This window comes from Limulus polyphemus, unplaced genomic scaffold (genome assembly GCF_000517525.1).
Source record: "Limulus polyphemus unplaced genomic scaffold, Limulus_polyphemus-2.1.2 Scaffold5777, whole genome shotgun sequence".
NCBI classification, from domain to species: domain Eukaryota; kingdom Metazoa; phylum Arthropoda; class Merostomata; order Xiphosura; family Limulidae; genus Limulus; species Limulus polyphemus.
The window spans coordinates 5,364-27,126 of NW_013671387.1; the positions used below are offsets into that span (position 1 = coordinate 5,364).

The window sequence follows — 21,763 nt, forward strand, 5'->3', positions numbered from 1 at the left end:
TTCGTTTTAAATAGATTGATTTAAGTAAAGGAAAGTACTACTTAATTGTAAGTACAGGATCTTTCCTACTAATTCTAAATAGATTAAGTACTGCTATATATATATATATATATATATATATATATATATATATATATATTGAGACAAAAGCAGACAGGTCAGCATCTAGTTCTGTTTTTTTTTTCTGATTTCTTTTGAACTAGATATTATAATACTTGATCTGCTAAATAACATGAAAAAATCAAAGTAAAGCTTTTTCAGTTTTGATTTCTGTCTTTCAGACACCTACTCCTTTCTTTTTTTTCCAACATTGATCTTAAATCTCTGACAACAATATTAAAATATTTTTGAATAAAATTCGGGTTAATTTTGTTATATATAGGAATGTCAAGTTGATGTCTATGTAACTTTTATTCACATCTTATCTAAAACTGTTGGGAAAAAAGTATCTGAGATAAGTATTGTTGGGTGTTATCAACAGTGACAGAAATAAGATGGTTCAAGGATAATGAATAAGGTCAGTATGTTTGACAAAGGCACAACAGCAAGTGACAAACTTTTTCAATAAGCTTTAGAATAATATGAAGCAGGTACAGCTGTTTCTCAAAGGAACTGTCTTGTAGTATAGATCATAATTTGTTGTAGCTTTGAACCACTTAGTTGCTTTGGCTTAGATTTCTTATGATATATTGCATGTTTTTAGGTGAATGCTTCATAGTCAAACTGTTGAGAAAATGCCAAGGACAAGGAAGGCTGAGAATAAAAACCTGGAAGTTAAACCTATAACATTTTTGATTCAAAGGTCATCTTGTAAAGAGAGAAGAAAAACTGTACTGGCAAAATCATTCATGGAATTGAAAAGAAAGGCCTGTTTAGAGTTTAAGGTATGCCTGTAATGAAATCAATATCTCTAAACTTTGATGTAGTCATACAACTAGATGTAGGAAGCACAAGAAAACAGATGTATTATCTTGATATTTATGAACTTAAGAAAATGTATCAATAAAACAGGTATTTTCTAGGAAGAAAATCACAAATAGCTTTCAAATCTGTCGGTTGTATTATGCAACTGAATATTTTAAATCGGAAAGAAAGAAAAGAAAATTAATTGAAAATATTCAGTCAATGATTGCTTATGGTAGTGTTTTATATCAATAGTATAGCTATATATAAAATTGTTTTTGCTTTATTACTCTTAGTTCTGTAATATTTTAAGTACTATGAGCAAACTATAACATCATGTTACAAATAATGACAACATCAAGATTGTCCCATACACTAAATTAAATTAAACAAAAAACCCCTCAAAGCCAGTACTTGTGTAAGTATTTATCATGCCTTTCCTTAAAAGTGAGTTAAACTCCCTTAAATTTACAATTTTAGTTTATAATTATTTGAAAATCTCATAATGCTACATACATTTTTTCATATCCTAATATTGTTCATCTGATCACACACAAACACAAAAGAACTCAAGATATAAATAAGAGGTTTAAGAATATAATAAAATGCTCCACTTTAGATGTACCAAGTACTTTCAGCCCATCAAGATCACTCAACAAATAAATCAGCCCACCCTGAATATCAACATCTAACTACTCATACTTATAAAATTATCCAACAAAAACATAAAAAAAGAGTTAAAACTGCATAAAGGAGTTAAAACTACATTCTACAGCATCAATATACACCACTGAACATAAAAGTGATGGTTATTTTACCAGTACAGACAGTGATGAGCCTGAACCTTCAGTACTTTCAAGTTCCACCTCAAACAGCATCAAAGGTTGAAATTTGGATTGCAAGTTCAGATCATTATAAATATCGTAAATGATTAAGTTTCTTTTTAAGCCAAAGATGTTCTACAAACCCCAGGTATAGAAGTATGTTACAGAATTTAGCATATATTGTCCAGGGTTAAGTAACTATGATTAACACAACTTAAATTGGAGTTCCAATTTGAGAGAGAGCAACAATTATAGTGGCAAAATCATTTGTGGGATTGAAAAGAAAAGCCTGTTTAGAATTTAAGATATGCCAGTAGTCAGATGATATAGTCATACTGTATCCATCGAGATTTAGAATAAATTTGCAGCAGGTACATCTGTCTCTCAAATGAACTGTATAGTACTGTAGATTGTAATTCATTGTAACTTTAAATCACAAACTTGCTTTGGCTTGGACAGATTCCTTACCATATACTGCATGTGTTTTGAAATTCTTATGTCCTTATTAACTTTTTTCTCTGGCAGTAAATCACAAACAATAAATTCCCAGATTCACTTACTTGGCATGTTAACCACTAGATCACACCTAGCCCGGGCACTATACAGTACAAGGCCTTGCCATTAAGAGATCTAAATGTTCCTGTACATCTACCCATATATTATAGTTCAGTGGATCTTCTAAAATTTACTTTATTATTAGTATGATCTGAAAATTTCAGTGAGTTCTCTATAATGTATAGTATCTGTTTGCATGGTTTCACCAGATAACAGTGGAGTCATAATAAAATTCTATGAACCTTGTGCTATTGAATTGTAAGTCTCCTTCAATACATAAATTTTGATGATAAAATTAGGACATTCGACTTACCTACTTAGATACAGTGATGTGCACAGGTGGGTGGGGGGTCTTGGTGGGCTCAAGCCTTTGCCTTTTCTCTTCTTATGTCTCAAAAGTGCCCCTTTTCTAAGCTATACAATTTTGTCTATAACTACTAAAAGACAAATGATTTCAGCTTTAAAATGAATGGCACACAGGGACTGAAAGGTCTTTACAGTAAAAAACAATTGTGATATGTTATTAAATGTTAATATGCAAGAATTCAATGTTTAGTTTTAGATTTTAAAAGTGTTCATAAGACCAGTTTAATAGAAATAAAAGATCAGTTTGCTTTTCATGTTTTTCTTCCCTATGTATGTGTACCAGAGGCCCTCGTAGTTTCTCCTACTTCTTCCACCCCCAAAGAAAAATAAATTCTTGCCTTACAGTGCTTGAAAAATGTTACTGCTTAGACATGTATGTTTTTGCATCCACTTGCTTTTGTTACAGTTATAAAAGTTTGACAACTTACTTTAACTTGCCCTTGATACAAATTCTTTATCTGCATTTTGGAAACTCAACCTCCTTTTAACATGAGTAAGGAAGCACATTATGCTAATATAGTAATAGGTAAGTAAACAATGATTTATAAGCATAAGGAAAAAGACTTCTTCAGGTAACATTCTTATAACATTTCCTTTTGATGGACAGTGTGATCTGCTCTGTGAGATGGTCATGTGATGTGGATGGACTTTATATATTTTAATCAATTTGAACTTAGAAGAAAGTTCTCACTGTATAGTTAACAATCAATGAAACAGTAAGTAGCACCCTGAGAACAATGCATACATTGGGGGTATACTGCTGCTACTACTTTTGCCATATACTTCTCCAAAACTGCTTCTGATATTTGTTTCTTTTCCTCATGTGTTCATACAGAATCATATGTTTTAATCAGTAGAAGATTCTTCCAGTATGGTCTTACCTTCATTTACACAAAGCTATCTCAATCTTTTTCTGCCCTCAAAGCATTGCTAAGAAAGTTTTTGCGATCACCACACCAGTCTATATACTACATTAATTATGCACCATCTCTGAACATGAATATATCATGTGACTACACCAATAGTATTGTGCCACCTACATTGGCACAGCTAGCTCCCTCTGCTATTTCTGCTCAATCCTCACTTTCTTGATTGGCACATCATTGTTTAAACGGGTGTTTTTTCACATGTGGTTGCCATTCATGAACATCATTTTTTGCCATTTCAATTTTTTTCAACAGTTTTGTTTTACTATATTTGCATTTACTTGTTTTAACAATTTTTTTGCATTTATTTCTTGGTAATGAGTTACTAAATATCTTAGTATGAATTTGCAATCCATGTATTAACTTTGGAAATTCTAAGTACATTCCAAAATGCTACTGGTACGACTTTGCATGAATTGGGTTTGACTTTACCTGCAGAGGAAGTACAGGCCCTAGTTCACAGGGAGATAGATTCATATGTTTGGCTGGCAATTTATTCTTGTTTTCAAAGTGACAGTGTTTCTGATGAAGAATACAATCAATGAGAAGACAACTTGGACTCTCTTTTTCTGGCACCTTCTTATTTGGTCTATCACACTTTACACTTCTTCAGGAGTTTACACCTTCCACCAGTTGCTGTGCCACCACATCATTCACATTGGTGGAGAATTGTTCTTCTCATTTCTTCCTATTGCTTCCAGTTCTGCCAGGGAATCTTCTGGCAAGTTTTTCAACATGTAAATTTCACACCTGGTTGGTATACCAATGCTAGGTGCAGCTTAGCTGCTCTTTGTGTGACTTTGTCCTTGTTTATAGATGGGAGAATTCAATATTTCACATCCTAAGTGCTCAAACTTTGGTAAGTTAGATATTTGTGTCCTTTGTCACCTGATTTAATTTAGATGAATTATAAGTTAGATATTGATTATTACTTTGTTTTTTTAGGTAAATTTAATTTCTTTGCATGTTTCTTAATATTACGTACTTTGTAGACTTGGCAAATTTCATGGGTTTATTAGTCTGTTATTAATAAGTACTTTAACTAGGTGTGTTTAGTTTGTTTGCAAGGTAAATATCATTACTACTAGTAACATCTAATTTGTTGTTCTGTTGTTAATTATGTGCCTTATCCTAATTTTCATCAGTATAGGACTTAATTACGTGTCTTTTTCATGTATGTTAATTTAGAGGAAATATAAATTAGATGTTGATTATTAATGTGTTTTCTAGGTAATTTTTGTTGGTTTGTATGTTCATTATTAGTATGTATTTTGTGGACTAGATAAATTTAGATGGAATGTGCATTTGATATTTATAAGTACTTTGTTAACTAGATATGTTTAAATAGCTTGTACATTACCCATCACTACTACTAGTAATATATAATTCATTGCTGTATCTGAATATTTTTTTCGTTGTTGTTAAAAATTTTTGTCAGTGTAGGACTGAAATTTTGTTTGTTTGTTATATCACTGATGTGTTCATTTCTTTCCCATTTGTATGGCTGAGCTTATGCTTTGGTTTCTTTTCCTGTGTTGGTAATAGTAGAAACCTTACTTTCTCCTCATCATCTACAATTCGAAGTTCTTCCCCACAGTGCCCACATCATCGATAGTTATTTATTGCTCTAACTTGAGTGTTCCTGTTTGGGGCTTTAACATTTGGACCAACCTTGGCTCTTTGTGTTTTTTTTGAGGAGTATAAACTCTTGCCTGACATCTTCACTCTTTGAGCCTTCTTTCTGTGGATGAATGGCTCCTGCTTGCTTCTTCCTACTCATTTGCCCTTACAAGAAGCAGCATGGGTAGGATTCCTGGTGATAGTAGAGAACTCGGTTCTATCCCCCACTCAATACCCTGATCACTTGGAGGGGTATTCTCAGTCTGGCCTAGCCTTTTCTTTTTTATCTTTGGGTTTGGAACAGGCAGTTCACAAGTCACCTCACATTTCTTACAGCCTTATACATTCTATCTCTTTGGGGATGTGGGCTTCTTTAAATGCTGTCATTCCCATGGGTTGGGCTTGTATGCAATCCGTTCGGTGGACACTATAACAGTGGAACTTTTCGGATCCCTGTCTTGGTGATTAGACAGAGACTAGACCACAGCAGAGTTGCTTCTTACTCCATCTCGTCCAGATTTACATCTGTTCATGAACTCGTATTTAGAGAGTTGGAGTTCTTACATTGACTCCCTGAATATTTCCGGTCTCTAGTCGATCAAGGAGTTTTCACCATATCACCTTTTTGAAACCTTTGGCAGTTTGTTAAACTTTGTCACACTTTCTTCCTCAGGGGTTATGGTACATTCTGACATCTCCACAGTGGTCACTTATATCACAGAGCCAGGAGGGGGTACCAATTCCAGGTCTGTGTATTAAGATCCTGGATTTTCTTTCTGAGCCCACAGTCACCATATTGTGGTCTTAGCTTGCCATTTTCCTGGTTCCCTGAATCTGGTGGTTGATCAATTATCTTCTCCCAACAATATTCTCCTCACAGAGTGGTCCCTTGATCCACAGGTCTTTAGGTGGATGTGTTCTCAGCTAGGGATACATACTTCATATATGCCTTCACCACACACCAAACTTCCTTCCCTTTGGTCTTCTGTTCCATATCTGCCCACTCTGGGGATGGTCAAATTCTGTCAAGCTTGGAGGGGTCTTTACATCTATGCTTATCCTTCTATTCGACTCCTCTCCAGAGTTCTGTCATTATTCCAAACCACTCCATGTCTTCACCTACTGGTGGTTCCATATTGGCCAGTACAACCACCATTCTCACTGCTCCAACCTTGTCAACCTCTCCTACCATTACCTGTGTCTCGGTCCCTATTCTGTTGACCTTAGTCAGACGTTGTTCATCCAGATGTCACCACACTCTGTCATCACTCATGGCCTTTGTCTTCATGTGTTGCATTTTTCCTTTTCCAATTCATTAAACCTTCTTCCATGTCCATTTACCACAGGAAATGGTATACCTTCTGCCTTTGGTTTCTTCGACATGGTTTCTGTCCTTCTTACCCTTATGTTTCTCATTCTTCCCTTTTCTTCACCTGGTTGTTTGAAAAAGGCTTGTCAACATCAACCATGTCTAGCTATCCAGCAGCCTCGTGGAACACGTTTCTTTTCTCCAGGTTTTGTCTTTCCCTGTCATTTCCCTCCTTTTAAGTCGTGTCTTCCATGTTCATTTGATTTCCTTAATTGGGATTTCATTGTAGTCCCTTATGCCTTTCCTGTCCTCCCTTTGTCTTCATATTCTGTCTATCATCTCTCCCTCAAGATGTATTTCCTTCTTCTTCTTTGCAAACATTGTCCATCAGATATTTCTGCCTTTCATCTTACCTGCTTCCTCTGCCATTCCTTTTATGTCATACTATATTCCCCTCAGGCCTATGCTGCATCTGAAGGATATTTGGCTTTCACATTCATTTCTTAACTTCTATTTCCAACTGGTATTCCCATTCTGATCTTGATTGGCTTCTTTGTCCAATTCACTCCTTGTATCTGGCTGTATCTTCCTCTGATGGATATCATATCCCTCCCGTGTCAATTCTATACATGTCTGTTTGCCTTTGACTAGGGTAAGTCTTGTCACTTCCTTTCATTTATGTTTTTATTTTCAAGCAACCCTAGTTTTATCTACTGATAATGGGATCTATTCTTTTGACAGGTGTTGCCTTGTCATCCAAGTCTAGGTTGTAAACCTTTTCTAAAAGCTATCTTTAAAGATAAAATAATGAAATGATTATCTTGGTCCAATGACATTTATACAGGCTTCATGTTGCCTACACTGTATTTGCCAATAGCAGATGTATCACTAACATTTGTGAACTTCTTTGTCCCCAGGTTTCAATCGGTCTCTGCTTGACCAATGAATATAGCTATGTTGCCCTAATTGTCATTCCCATGTCAATGGCCATTTCCTCATGTACTATCTGGTTGCTACATGAACACCCAATTGCAGTAGGAAAGAAATGAAGTTGAGACTGCTAAGCTAGTTCATGCACATGAGCTGGCATGGATTAGTAGCTGCCAACCTTCACTTCTCACTGTTAAAACTGTTTAATGCTTACATCCTTTCTCTCTTATGTGTTTCTTCTAGATACAAATTAAGCACTAGTTAGGTGCAGCTTTCAGAGTTTCACCATACAATTGTTACCACCTATACACTTAGAGCTTACATGTATTTTTAACTGCAACCTGTGCTGAAATAATGTTAAGGTATTTAGATAACTGCATGCTTACTAAATATTCAATCTGCATAGTTGAAAATATTCCCTCATAGCCAAATAAAAGATTAATTACAAAGTTTACATTTGATATGATATCCAAGCTACTGTCTGTGAATTTCATTTACATATAATTTAACACACACACACACACACACACACACACATAAATATATCAATTTGATCCAATAGAAATATCTTGCACCTAAAAACAACAGGTAAAACTTCTCTCAGATGTAGCATAAATTTCTTTGTTAATCTTATTCCTCCATGAAAAACTTGTATCATGCTGAATGTTTTAATGTCAAATTTGAAACATTTTCTTGCAGATATTGATCAAGATAATAGGTACACTGCATTACTAAATAATACATCATGTCAATAATCACAGTTAATTTCATATAATGAGCCCTTAACATCCATGTCAAATCTTTTGTTTCCATTCACAAGCTGTTTAATTGTGCTTTGTGTAAGTGAACCACCTGTTATACAACACTTATAAATGATTTTATGTAATGTTCATACAGGTATGTTAGACCACATAGATATTTATTGTATATTACATGCACCAATAGCTTAAAACAGACTGCCTCTGGCTCTCACACAAATTACTTTGGCAACCGTCTTGAGTTTCTTAATGCTAGGTTTTGATAGCTGTAGAACATTAATGAGCTGCCATCTAGAAATTGTAAAACTCAACACGTTTCTTTTCAGACATCACAAGATAAATAATCACCAACAAAATTCAGCCAACCTAAGATTTTTCAGCAAAAATTTTCATAAGTCGAGATTGTGGTGTTACTACAGTGGGTAACAATTTATACTCAGAGGAAACACAACTCCTTCACTCTACATGGAGAAGTCACATACACATTTCATGTGTATGAAGGAGAATACAGAAAGGACCATGTAGTATACTCCATTGAACTACCACCGTTTAGCCAAATCAACAGAATGATTTTCATAAAATGTCAGACAGCATTCTCCTCAAAAAATCACTTGATATATTTAAAAAAGCAAGAGTTGCAAAGTCCTTTCTGCTGAGTTTTCAAATTCCTGGCTATCATCTCTAGTTGTAAAACTGCTGATGCACTAGGCATTACTTCTACTGTCACCAGTTGCACTAGCTTTTGATAATCAAGTGGAAGTCACACAATGCAGTGAACACATTGTATGATGAATACCACTCGATAGCTTGGAAGGCAAGAAATGCAACACTTTCTTTCAGTTATTGATTTTTCAATCAAATGACATATCTAGTTGTTTAATTGGCATTAATTCTAAACGTTCCGATAAAGGGCTGTCATTGGTAGTATGAACAACTACCAGAACTATCTCTTGCCTTGAGATCCAGCACATTCTCACCTGTTTCATCTTGAATGGCATTATAAATACTCTCAACTCTTTCTTCATTTTTTGAGTTGGAGTAGGATATAATAGTGCTCTCATTCTCCTGTGAATCATCAGCCTCCTCCTATGATTCCTGGTTAAGCGGTTCACAAGAGATTCATCAGTAGCATATGGACACAGCTAGTGAACAAGCAAAATAGGCTTTTGCACACTTTTTGCTGTAATTTAAATGTTGATGGACTGGCTTATGAAACCACAAAATGAGGTATTGCTAAATCATACTGTAGGCACATGCCAAAGCCATTCTTCATGCTGATTTGTTTGTTCCTTTGCTGTCTTATCGTACCATCTCTTCTGTTGATGGGCTTTTGTAGCTGTTAATGTGCAAATCTGTGTGTGTATGTTAGATAATGTAGGCTTTGAATTTGTGAATATTGTGGGTTGTGTGAGGACCATACATCACGTCTACAGGTAGCAAGAAATCCTGGCCAAACAAGACAATGTTTGGCAATCCTGTTGATCTCTTTTCAGTTGAGAGGTATGCCATGATGATGTACAGTAAGTGCTCATACCAGTTGGTTTGATCAGGATTAGCAAACTTAGCAGTGTATTTTCTTGTTTTAAAGAACACATAGTACATACTAAAGTGACTTAGAAATTTTGGGAATAAAGGAAGGAAAAAATGACTTTTATGTATATTTTCACATCAAATAGTTTTTGTACTACTAGCACTGATGAAGCCATAATGGTGAAACATTGTCAGAAAAAAATTCTTTATTATTATCTGGAGAATAAATGTATTTTTTTTTCTAACTTTATCAGCAAGCATATACTTGACAGTCTGTATTACCCACTACTAAACCATCAGACCGATGGTGATAAAATGAAATTCCTCATCACACCCAACACTTATAAGTTTTAGAACTAGAGGGGCACTCAGTAGAGCACATGCCTTTGCCACACAGCAATGATCATACTTGGCTCTCAAAAATATTAAATTGTGTCCATATGTCTGTTGTTTTGGCAGGACAATGAGGAATAATATTCTACTTATGTCCACCAAGTTTCATCAAAATATAATAATTTTTGTCTGAGTTATAGTGCAGAAACAGTGTGAGAAATTGGTCCCCATGTTAAGTTAGGGATGTTTTGGATTTTTCTGACTTAGACCCTCCAAAAACTATACATCTAAGTTGGGTCAGAGTCCAAATGTATTCCAACTTTTGTTTAAATCCATTTTTGAGAAATCTTGCTGTCAAACACACACAGAGGTAATAATTGAATATTAAAGATAACTGTGAGATCCATCACAGGCATTAGATGCATCAGTCACAGATTTTGTTGTCATTATAGACCAACAGTTAAGTCTAGATACACCTTGTGAAGTAGTTAATGGCCACAAGTACATAGAAATTAACCTCATTCCATCTCCAGCAGCAGATCAGCAATACCCAGGCTATTCTACATGGAGAAGAACCAACAGTTCTGTTGGAGTTTACTCTGATTAGGACAGATATTTCTTTGCATGCTTCACACTGTACACTGTTGACACCAGCACTGGATGTCTTGACTCAAATGCAGCTAATAGAACCATTATCAAACATTAACAGAATTGTGAGTAGCCTTTAGTGCCCTACAGTTTTTTTATTTTGCAAATTCTGGAGAATCTTGAACCTAAAACTATTGGAGATTACTAATTGTAAAATAACCTAGTTGCTCAGTGGTATGTCTACTGACTTACAATGCTAAAAACTGGGTTTCAGTACCTGTGGTGGGCACAGCACAGATGGCCCATTGTGTTGTTTGTGCTTAATTACAAACAAACTCATTGTAACACAGGCTGGGAACCTTGGCTTGATGAATAATAACAATGGTACAGCACACCTTCCTGCACTTATAACTGTTCCTATGAATTCCATAAGTTATTTGTGTCCTTGTTATGTTTCTTAATTTCAGCTGGTCATGCATTACCTTGCTGCATGGCAAGTAGTGATCATGCTAGATCTGGACCCTCATTTGTTCTTTCCAAAGCTCTCAAAGCATTAATTGTGGCATCCATCCACTAGTGGAATCTCCTACTGTATGGTTTATTGGTACTATGGCAGAAATGGCTTCAACTTCTACACAGTGTCCAGGGTTTGGAAATTCAATGGACTGACAGGTTATCACCATACAGCAAGGTAATCTGTTGGCATTTCCATGTTGTATGCTTAAGTGATAATGTGTTTTGATCCACTTAAACTGTGAATTTTCTACCATACAAGTAAGGTCAATAGTGTTTATGAAAACAACTGCAAGCAGTTCTTTGTCATACAGTATTTGCATTCAGGAGCCATAAGCAATAACACTGCTCCAATTTCCACCATCACTGGTGTTGAAATGCTTGCTCACATTTCTTGATCCCTTAGCTAATAATGATGTTGGAGAAGTTGGCCACAAGTCATTGATATAAGACAAAATCTTGGAAACTGGAAACTTCTTGCTTGGTCACTGGTTTTGTCCAACTTGCAACACTGCTATTTTAACAGGATCTGTGGATATTGCATATATATATACAATGAGATGGAGGAATGTACCTTCCTGCACATGAACATAGAATTCCCTTCTTTCAGTTTTCTGCCTGCTTTTTTATTCTCTAGAATACCATTTTCAGGGTCTTGCCTCTTTATTGTATCATCAGGCTTTTTCCAATGCATACAGATATTAATTTTTTTCAAGGTAGTTGAAAAGTGTTAACCCATTTAAAATCAATACAGAACCAGGACATATCTGCCTTTTTTTCTGACGGTCACTACTGGAGGCAACCAAGGTCTCTGAAGGCTGTATGATTCCATCCTCTAATATCCACTGTACCTCAGTGCTGGACACGTTCCTTGTGCTATATCGTGACTGTTGTTTGACCCAAGTTGCCATCTGGTCCCACAAATATATCAACATATTCAGCCAACATGTTCCTTAGCTAATGCCATTGCATTTAGTCTATATTATTTGCACATTCCTAAAATAGCAGTTTCAGATGTGTTGGTAACCATGTGCTTTTTGACATGGCACAACAGATGCAATTATAGTGGTACCACTAGTCTCAGCCACTTTTCACTTCACTGAATGTGTCAGTGACTATCCTAGCATAAAGCTGGATAAATGATCCCCAATAATTGCAGAATAACAGAGGGAATTCATCCTTCCTTGCAAAGATAATTACCCAAGGTGATGCTGTTTATTTAACACCTGGGCTCTGTAACTGCATTACATGGCACTGATGCCACTTGTTTATATGGAAGTAACTGTGACTTCTTTGCCAACATGTACACTTGTGCAGTGCACTGTTTCTGGTGCAATCTTATATAAATCTCCCACAAAATATCAGGTCACCTGTTGCACAGCTGAAACTAACTTCTAAGCTGTGCAGTACATCCATCCCATGGATGCTGATGCTAGAACCAAAGTTGATGACAACTACCTTCATTTTGTGAGTAATGCCTTCTAGATATAGTCAGAGAGTCGTATCTATTCATATCTATCTCCATTTGCCAGAATGAAGTTAGTATCAACTGGATTGAGTGGTGGTTTCCCTCAGACCTTCTGATATAAGGCAAAGTATATCAGTATTCTGGGCTCTTTTGTATGAACCAGGAACTCTTATTTCTTGCCATTATATTCTGACAGGCACATAACCTACCACTGATAGATCTGAACTGATCATCAAACCATTTGGTGCAAGCTGTTCATTGTATTGCCTCAAGTTAGTGGCCAGGTCCAACTTGATCTCCATTAGTTTTTCAGAGCAGTAGAGAAATTGTTCATCACCCTTTCTTGGGATTCTGCACAGGTTGAACCATTTGGCAAAATCAGTAGCCTTATCTACCTTGATGCCTGGCAAGGTACAGCCATTTTCCTCAGAAGTGACTGAGTGCTCCACAGGTAAAGCAAATGCTTTGCTCCTCTATTCCAGGATAACATCCAAGTGGAAGCATCAGCCTGGGCTGCACTATGTAAACCTTGAGAAGACTGAGATAGCCCTGCCCTATTACTAAATACTCACTTGGTTTCATCACAGTACCAGTAAAGTTGGGTATTTGGTTAATCCTCAGCTTAGCTCAAGCTTTGTGTAACATGCGTGCTTGTATAGAATGGTCAGTTCAAGGTATAACCACTACATCTACTGCTGCATGGCTTTTTACTCTCTTGCAACCAGTTTAAAGTTAACGCTTTGTACTGCAGCAAATGCATCTGTAAATGTGAGATCTCTCGCATCCTGTTGACAACTCATTGTTTCACTGGGTAGCCTTTCCACAAACTTGTCATCATTATTCTTCACAGCTTGGAGAGGCTCACCATTGCCCCATGGTTCACTTACTTCTCCATTTAGTGCCTGCCATTTCACTTTCCTGGTGAGATTGCTCCTGTTGGCAGACTTGCCCACTAACAGTATCTCCAGTCTCTCCTCATTATCCTTGAGTGGCTTTAACCAGAGCTGAGTTTGAGTTTTTTGGCTATCAAAACTCTGGGATACCTGTGAGACCTCCCTGTTCAGTCTCAGATAGCCAGATGTCACAACACCTCAATAATCTCCATATATCTGTGCTTCTGTCTCATTCAGAACAGTCCTCAGCGGGACAGCATAAGCAGCCATTCTGGGTTCACTATACATTAGTGACTCTCCTTCTGAAATCATTGGTTGCAAGAATATGGAAGTCATGTACTTTGCAGTATTGGTGAAAGTCCAGTCTCCAGGAGAGGACTTCACCTAGACTCAACAACCCTGTTATACATCCATCCTCCTTCAGTGATCAACTCTTCCATTTGGTAATAAGTTCCTTGAATGCAAAAAATGCCATTCCCCATAACATGAAGCCTTTTTAAACTTAAATAACACAAGAATAGGAGTATAGGTCAATAAACACATCAGCAAAAAACAGAAAATTCCATAATAAGATATCCTCTGGTCACGGTACAAAATTTTCTCTTTCTTATCCAATCTTTGGTATTTTCAGATGAAACTAATTTCCCTTGGAATTACTGGATATATCCACAAAATAAAAGAACATTCAACAACATATTTGCTGTGCAGTAATGATGAGTTCTCTGACTTTGACTGAGTGTATGAAAATGAGGTAGAGACTTGACAGTATGTAAAATACAAATAAACAAGCTTTATTTATTTAACACAAACACAGTGTATGTGTACTTGCTTAGACACTGGATTGTCACTTCTACTGGATTGTAAGTTCACTGCTTTCTTGTAGATCATATACCAGTTTGTTTAAAACTAATGTTCCTTACTTCACAGGTAATGGATTTAAGTAGAGTAACTAGTGCAACCATTGACTAGTCATTCTCATTCAAACCTAAAAGAGGTTGTAACCTCAAAATTTCACCTGACCTACCATTGGAGGACACAACTGTTTACATTGTTGCACAACATGCAGCATTACAGCTACCTCCAAGGACCGAATAGGAAGTGAAAAATGCATTGTATATTTATATATTACAGTGTATGTAATTATTGCAAGAGTTCAGGAGTTTCAGATTAGTATTTTCTAATAGATATAAATATTGTTCATGCAATCTCTCACGTAGAAAAACTAAAATATTTTTTTATGAAAGCTACTTATTATAACAACTGATTTGCAACAGATAAACTATACATCCCACAGATAATGTTAGGTTTCAAAGGGAGTGGTTTACAAAGGATAAATAAACTGAAATCAGTGAAAAAAATGTAATTTCTCAAGCAATGCACAAGAAATGCATTCATGTGATGTAAATTGATATTTTATTTACCCTAACTTACACTAAGCTCTTACTAGGTGATTTATTGCTTTGTTACACTAATTAAATAAAGTACAAAATGCAGTAAAATGATAAAATTAGATAAAAACAGATGTGAAACTGTTACAAGCCTGAGATTGTTGAGGATAAGTAATTACGATTGTCTGTTATAATCTGCAATCATCCTAGAAAAAAGTTTTTTTCCAATTTTGTTACAGATGACATTGCTACAGTTAGTTTTAAGTTAGGGAAAATAAGAGATAAAGTGTCATGTTTTACCCACAAAAAACTTAAGATATTTATTTCAGGGGTTCCAGAGGCTTGCAAATGAAACATGAAAACTGTAAGATGAAAAGAAATATTTTTATTGTTAGCATGAACATTATCATTTACTCAAGCTTAAATTCACAGACAAATCTTTGATAAAAATACTTTATTAAAAAATCTATTTTTTTTTGTGTGTGTGTGTGTTTGTGTATGTACAACAGACTTGATGTTTACTAAAAGCTTGAAAGGTAATTATCTCTTTTGACTTGTTGCTTTCTCAGTGACTCAGCAGTAAGCTGAAGGTTTATAGTGCTAAAAACTGGGTTTCAATACTCATAGTGTACAAAGCACAGATAGCTCATTGTGTAGCTTTGTACTTAATAATAAGTATACAAATTTTATATGTCTGTAAATACATCTTAAATACCTATTAGCTTTACTACTAGTAACAGATCATTGCTTCAATGACTAGTGACTTAGCCACAATTATGTCAAGATGCTTTTCTTCAGTTATGTAATTGAGTGGGTTCCCATCTGAATGAAATGTGATCCAATTATAATAATCCAAATGCACTTGCTATTGTGAAAGGTGCAGTATTTGCCAAAATGCTTGAATTATCTAAGTTTATTGTCATCAGAAACTTTACTTATTAATTCTTATCAATATGAGTAATATAAATAAGAAAGAGCAAAAGATCAATCACTGATCCATGAAACACATTCTAGTAGTAACAGGCTTCCAGTTTAATTTGTGTATTAATAACACAGGCCTACCATGGTTTTATTGTCTTGAAATGTTTACACATTCTATAGAAATTTCTATACACTGAATCCGAAAATAATATTCATTTTTTTTCCCATCAAGTACAGATTTTTCACAAAACGTCATAATGCAATACATAAAAGAAAGACCACAACACATAGTTGTGAGACTAAAAGACATAGATTTCACAAAAAAATCGGAATGAATGAGGATGCATATTCGTTTAATATCAGTGTTCTTCCCTTTTCTTCAGTATGTTTGTATTTTTGTTAACAAACATAATAATAGAAATGTTCATTGTTGTAAGTGAAATGATAATTTGATCTAAGTAAGAGTTATTTTCTTCCTGATTTGTAAAAAAAAGTCCTTATATGATAGACAAAAAATTAACATTATTTTTGAAATCTGCGTAGCTGAATTATGGAAAATCCATTATTAAAAATAAAACAATTTTTATGAAGTTTATATTTGCAGGCCCGTGTAATAACCATTTGATCTATCTTATCCAGTTAACTCATCTTTCCCCAACCCTTACAGATGTGATTTTGTAAGGCACCTTACCAAAGCCTTTTTTAAACAAAATACACTAAATCTATTTGATGTAGGCATGTGGTTTTCCATCTGTTTTAGTATGTGAGAAGTTTACAGTTTTATTTAGTTTTACTATAAACATATAGTTCACAAAAGGTGAGTTTGCCTTGTTCTAGTTGCTTTTTTTCTTTCATATCTATGGTGATGTCTGTACTGCCAGAGAGGGATATTGCAGAAGATATAGCATTTGGATTGAAAGGATTAGCACTGTACTATTCTTTGCTGACCAAATTGATATTGTCTAAAGGTAAAAGCTGACCAATTCTGTGAGAGAACAAGGCTGAGAAGGTAATACTATTGATTGGATAAAGAATTCAAGCTTTGCTGTTGAATTCAGACTTACTTTCGTAGTTCAGTTCTACCTGGAGCTCCTTGAGTAGACTTATTTTAAGATCATTATGCTTAGCTCAGTTGAAGTCTATTGTAAGAGAAAGTTGTGGAGTTAAGCACAGTCCAGTTAAAATGACTGTGATTTTGTATATGCAAATATATATACTTCATTATCTTTTTGTTTATTTTAAAATATTCAATTTCTTATTACATTTGTCCAAATCTCTATTTTATAAATACAAACTAGGGAAACTCAGTTATAAGATTCAGAATTACTTTCCATATTTCCTGAGTGAATCCATTGTTGCTAGCAGGTCTAATTATCTTACACTAGATGGAAAAGGTTTCACTTGAAAATATCACAAATAAATGAGAAGGAGAAATGACATCAAAATTTATTGCAGATTTTCTGAAGTGATATGTGTGTGTATTAGCCTTTTATTGAATTCCCTCTTTAGGGAATGCTTTTTAGAAAAAGAATGACATTTTTTGGACATAGAAGTTCTCACAGCTGAAAGGGAGAATGTACCAATGGAGAGAGAGAGAGAGTCATACCGAAGAGATGTTGAGTTAAGAAGTCATCTCTGACATAGGACTTTTGCCATTGTTATGAGGATATTTGACATCTGTCAGTCTGCAATTGCTGACTCTGAGATTTTCACACATCTGTAGTACTCAGACCATTCAAGCAAATGGTGCCCTGGTAATTGAACTTGGTGGAAGGGAAACATGGAAAACTAAAATTTATCAGGATGGAATGGTGACTAGTGAGTTTCAGACCACATAGGCAAGTTTCCTGAACTTCTAGGCTGTTGCCAATCGGAGCACAGCAGATCTAGCTCTGTCAGAGTTGTCTCCCTGTCAGATGAAGCAACAGGCACTCATTGGTGAAGACCATGATCCAGGGGGGTAGAGTACTTTTCAGGAAGTAGAGTTTCTTATGACATTGATGAAAGATTGTGATACCTGCAGTCATGCAGGGCTGTACAATATGCCACTGTGAGTAGCTCATCACCCTCTAGCCCTTGAATATGGACTGACTGCATGTTGTGGCATCAGAATTACTGTAAGCAGCTTCCATTCAGAAGTGAAAGCATTAGAAGCATTTCCTGTTGGTATTTTTAGGATTATAAGAAAAAGAGTCTGTGGTCTGGCACACAGGTTCATCTGAGTAAACCAAGTATATTATGCCTCTGATGTTCAAGGGGATGAAAAGAGAGAAGGTGAATCAGTTCATTAAATATTGAAAGGAGATCACCAATGAATGGGTTCATGAACATGCTGTGCAACATCTGGTCCTGAGCCTAGATGGTCTGACTCTTGATTCTGATAAACATCTAAAAGAGTAGAAGCAGGATGACTGGGGAAGTAATTGTGTACATGCTGCATCACCAATTTGACCCATTGGAGAGTCAGGCAATTTATTAGGCTGAGTTTAAGACACAGAAGAGGAGTGGCTGCCTACTCGAATGTTGTATGCCAATTTCATGGGAAGGCATACCTGAGAATGGCCTCAGGTGATCAGGAAGACATCCTTGTCAATAAGTTTATTGAATGAAATTCCTGTGAACTTATGTGACAGCACCTATCAAAGAAGCAGTGTCCATGACAGCATGCTTTGAAATAGTCACTTCAGACTGGCAACAGTGGAAACTGTAGTGCCAATTTTATTGGCAGATGGTGCAACTCAGGTACTTCCACTGTATCAGGCTCTAAGAGGGATATCAATCAGCAGCCTCCATCAAATGGAAATGCCAGCCCAACTACAGTGTCAGAACTTTACCTAGCAGTAAAGTAAGCAAGGGAATCAATACTGGCTATTTGGTCAGCAGATCTGGGATGATCAGCAGCAAGAAATGGACACTGCTGCAAATGCCCTGGAAATCTAATGGAACCAAAGATGGGCTTGGACATCAGTTTTGGGGATAACAGCTTGTACCAAAGAATTAATTGATCAGCCCAGCTCTTTAAGTGTGTGTGGAGCTTAGTATGTATCAGTAAATTTGCAACAGTAATAGGATGACTTCATGATAGATGCAGGAGTGGCAAAGATACCACTGGACCTTGGAATCTTTCAATCCCTCCAAGTGAAACCACCTCTATTGCCAGTGAATACCAACTTGTTCTAGCAAATGATGATAGAACAGGTGTTAGAGGAGAAGATCTCCAGCTCAGTATAAAAGTTGTTGCCCAAAGAACAAATTAGTCATTTTTCTGATCTTATATCTAGAACCAACATCCTTGGGATGGATGTGATATGAAGTTTATCTGTAAGTTTTGCCTGAAATACCATCCAGTGCCACTCAGATAGAGCCCAAGAACAGTAGACTGCAAGTGTATATTGCAAAAGGGATGTTTTTCCATGGTTTAATCTGGACAAATCTTGATTTGTCAGTGCTGTGTAATTCAGTTGTAGAACACACATCCAATAGAATGTTTCCTGTCCAGTGAGCAGGCAGCATTAACTTGGGCAGTGATCAGTCTAACAAGGGATGAATTCTCAGTGTTGCTCAATAACTATGGATGATGGGTTATGCAAATAAACACTGTAATGGTTGTAGGCACAATAAACAAAGTGGAAGTAACTGATACATGTGGTAATGCTAGGGTTGTGCCTGTTGCAATTCTGACAGAAGCAAATAGGAGGCTACTGACATACCTAAGGTTAACAATCTAAACCCAATACAACAAAAGTAATATAGTTACTTATTGGATGAATACTCTTATGTGTTTGTTGGGACGAAGTGATCAATTGGGTTGAACAACAGTGACTCAGCACCATATAGACAAAGATGATGTACATCCAATATAGCAACCACTGTGCCAGCTTTTTTGAAGAACTGTGGAAGTTGCAAGCACTGAACTACAGCAGACGCTGCAGGATGGAGCCATGCATCCATTTGAAAGAGCTTGGTCATCTCCATTAGTGATTGTCAGGAAAAGGGAAGGTACACTAAGGTTCTGTTTTGATTTTAGATGAGTGAATGTGGTAACTTAAATTGATACCTTCCCTTTACCATTGATAGATGAACATCTGGATACATTAGAAAGCTCCTGTTGGTTTAATGCACTATCAAGTAGAGTTGGATGAAGAAAGTAGAGTTAAGACTGGCCTTTAACAAGTGAGATGGTGTATATAAATTTTGTGTCATACCAATTGGTCTTGTGTAATGCACCTGTTAGTTTTGGACATCTGATGGAGTTACATTCAAGGAGCTGCAATTGGAGATGTGCCTGGTAAATGGTTAGGATGTTTTGGTGTTGGGCCACACTTTAGAGTGCATGTCTGAGAACCTGAAGACAATAATCGTGTGCATAAAAAGGTTTAGCTTGAAACTTAAACCAGGAAAATGTTTGCTCATGCAAATGGAAGTATAGTTTTTGGTAGCATTGTGGTGAGAGGTAAAGTTTTGAAAGACCTCTCTAAGATGACTGTGGTAAAAGGTTGGCCTATACCCATGATGAAGTCAGAAGTCCACAGTATTTTTGGATTGTATCAAACTAGCACATGCAGTAACAACATCGCAAAATTATGACATTGTTATAGTTCATATCCCAAGTTTGCAAATGGAAATATGGATGGACTCTCTCTCTGCATAGTAAGACTTTGGCCATTTTTGGAATGTCCTGACACTTGACACTGTGGAAGGTGAAACTGTGGCTGTTTAAGCAGCAGTGAATGCAAACTGCAAAATAAGACTCCACTGGTACATGGAAGCCAAAGTTGATGTTTCAGGTGCTCTGAAATGAGCAATTGAAGGATCTTGATCTAGTAAGGTAAAGTTCAAACAACACAAGTAGAAGAACATAGCATGGATGCACATGGCTCTTGTGCGAGAAGATGTGCTATATTGCTGCTATCAACTCACAAAGTGTGGTACTCAGAGTTGCTTTTTATTGTTTCCAATGCTCCATGGTTTCCCAACATGGCTAAGCATTGTTTTACTAAAAACAAAATGGCACAGACAGAATATGTTCATTCTGAGTTATATGTGATTGAAGGCCAATGTTGGTAATAATATCAATTCTACTGGATGATGGATGTTCAATGGAAGCCTTCAAAGCATCAGCAGCCTACATATAATCATGATGATAAACAAGCTTAGAATGACTGCTTAAAGTATAAACTAAGTTTTACCTAGTTTGTTAAATGATTTGTTGACAAGTACTAATTTATCAAATTGACTATGCACTAGAAGAAAAGTAGCACAAGGACCACAAAAATGTTATCAAATTTTGGGTTGTATAATAACCATAAATATTTTTCAAGCCAAGCTATTTTAAACTGGTTTTACCCATGTAAAAATGTGGTAGGAAAAACTTTTGGTGGTGCCACATGCTTATAAAAATAGGAATACTTTTCAACATTTGATAGATTACTAATAGCTGGTATTTTTCATCAAGTGATTTTGTGTCAATTAATTGCTAATGTCAATACATGGCTCAGTGACTAAAGAAATACCATGACATATTTCTGAATGTATGATTGCTGTAGTGCAATGCAATCATGATGGTTCAGGAAGAATGAAGTTGTCAGTGCTTGAAGCAGTTTGAGGCTCAAGTAAACCAGTTTGAATATCATCAGTGACATCACCACAAGAATATAGCTCAATAGTGTCAACCTCACAAGATTCACATTCATCACTGGCACCAGAGAAAGACTGAGATAGTGACTGCTTTGTGTCATTAGCAGTGTGTGAAAACAAAATATACAGCAATTTTAAAGAGGTGACCATTATATAGCTTTAACATAACATAAAATCTCTGGTAAAGTTTGTTATTGTACTCATATATATATATATATTTTTTTTGTAGGCAGATTTTGTTAAACAAGACCGATGTCTGTAGGTTTACTTTCTTCTTAGAATTCTTCTCAAGAAGTCGATA

At 35.9% G+C, this 21,763-nt stretch overlaps 1 protein-coding gene across 1 annotated transcript in view; it reads left to right on the forward strand.

The window, feature by feature from the left end:
• LOC111089281 (DNA fragmentation factor subunit beta-like) overlaps positions 1 to 21,763 on the forward strand; it is a gene marked incomplete at its 3' end in the record, with an annotated part of 53,414 nt that overhangs the window by 1,399 nt on the left and 30,252 nt on the right. Inside the window, exon 2 of the mRNA XM_022401490.1 lies at positions 704 to 884. Coding sequence (XP_022257198.1) covers positions 708 to 884 — 177 coding nt within the window. The remainder of the gene's footprint in view (positions 1 to 703; positions 885 to 21,763) is intronic.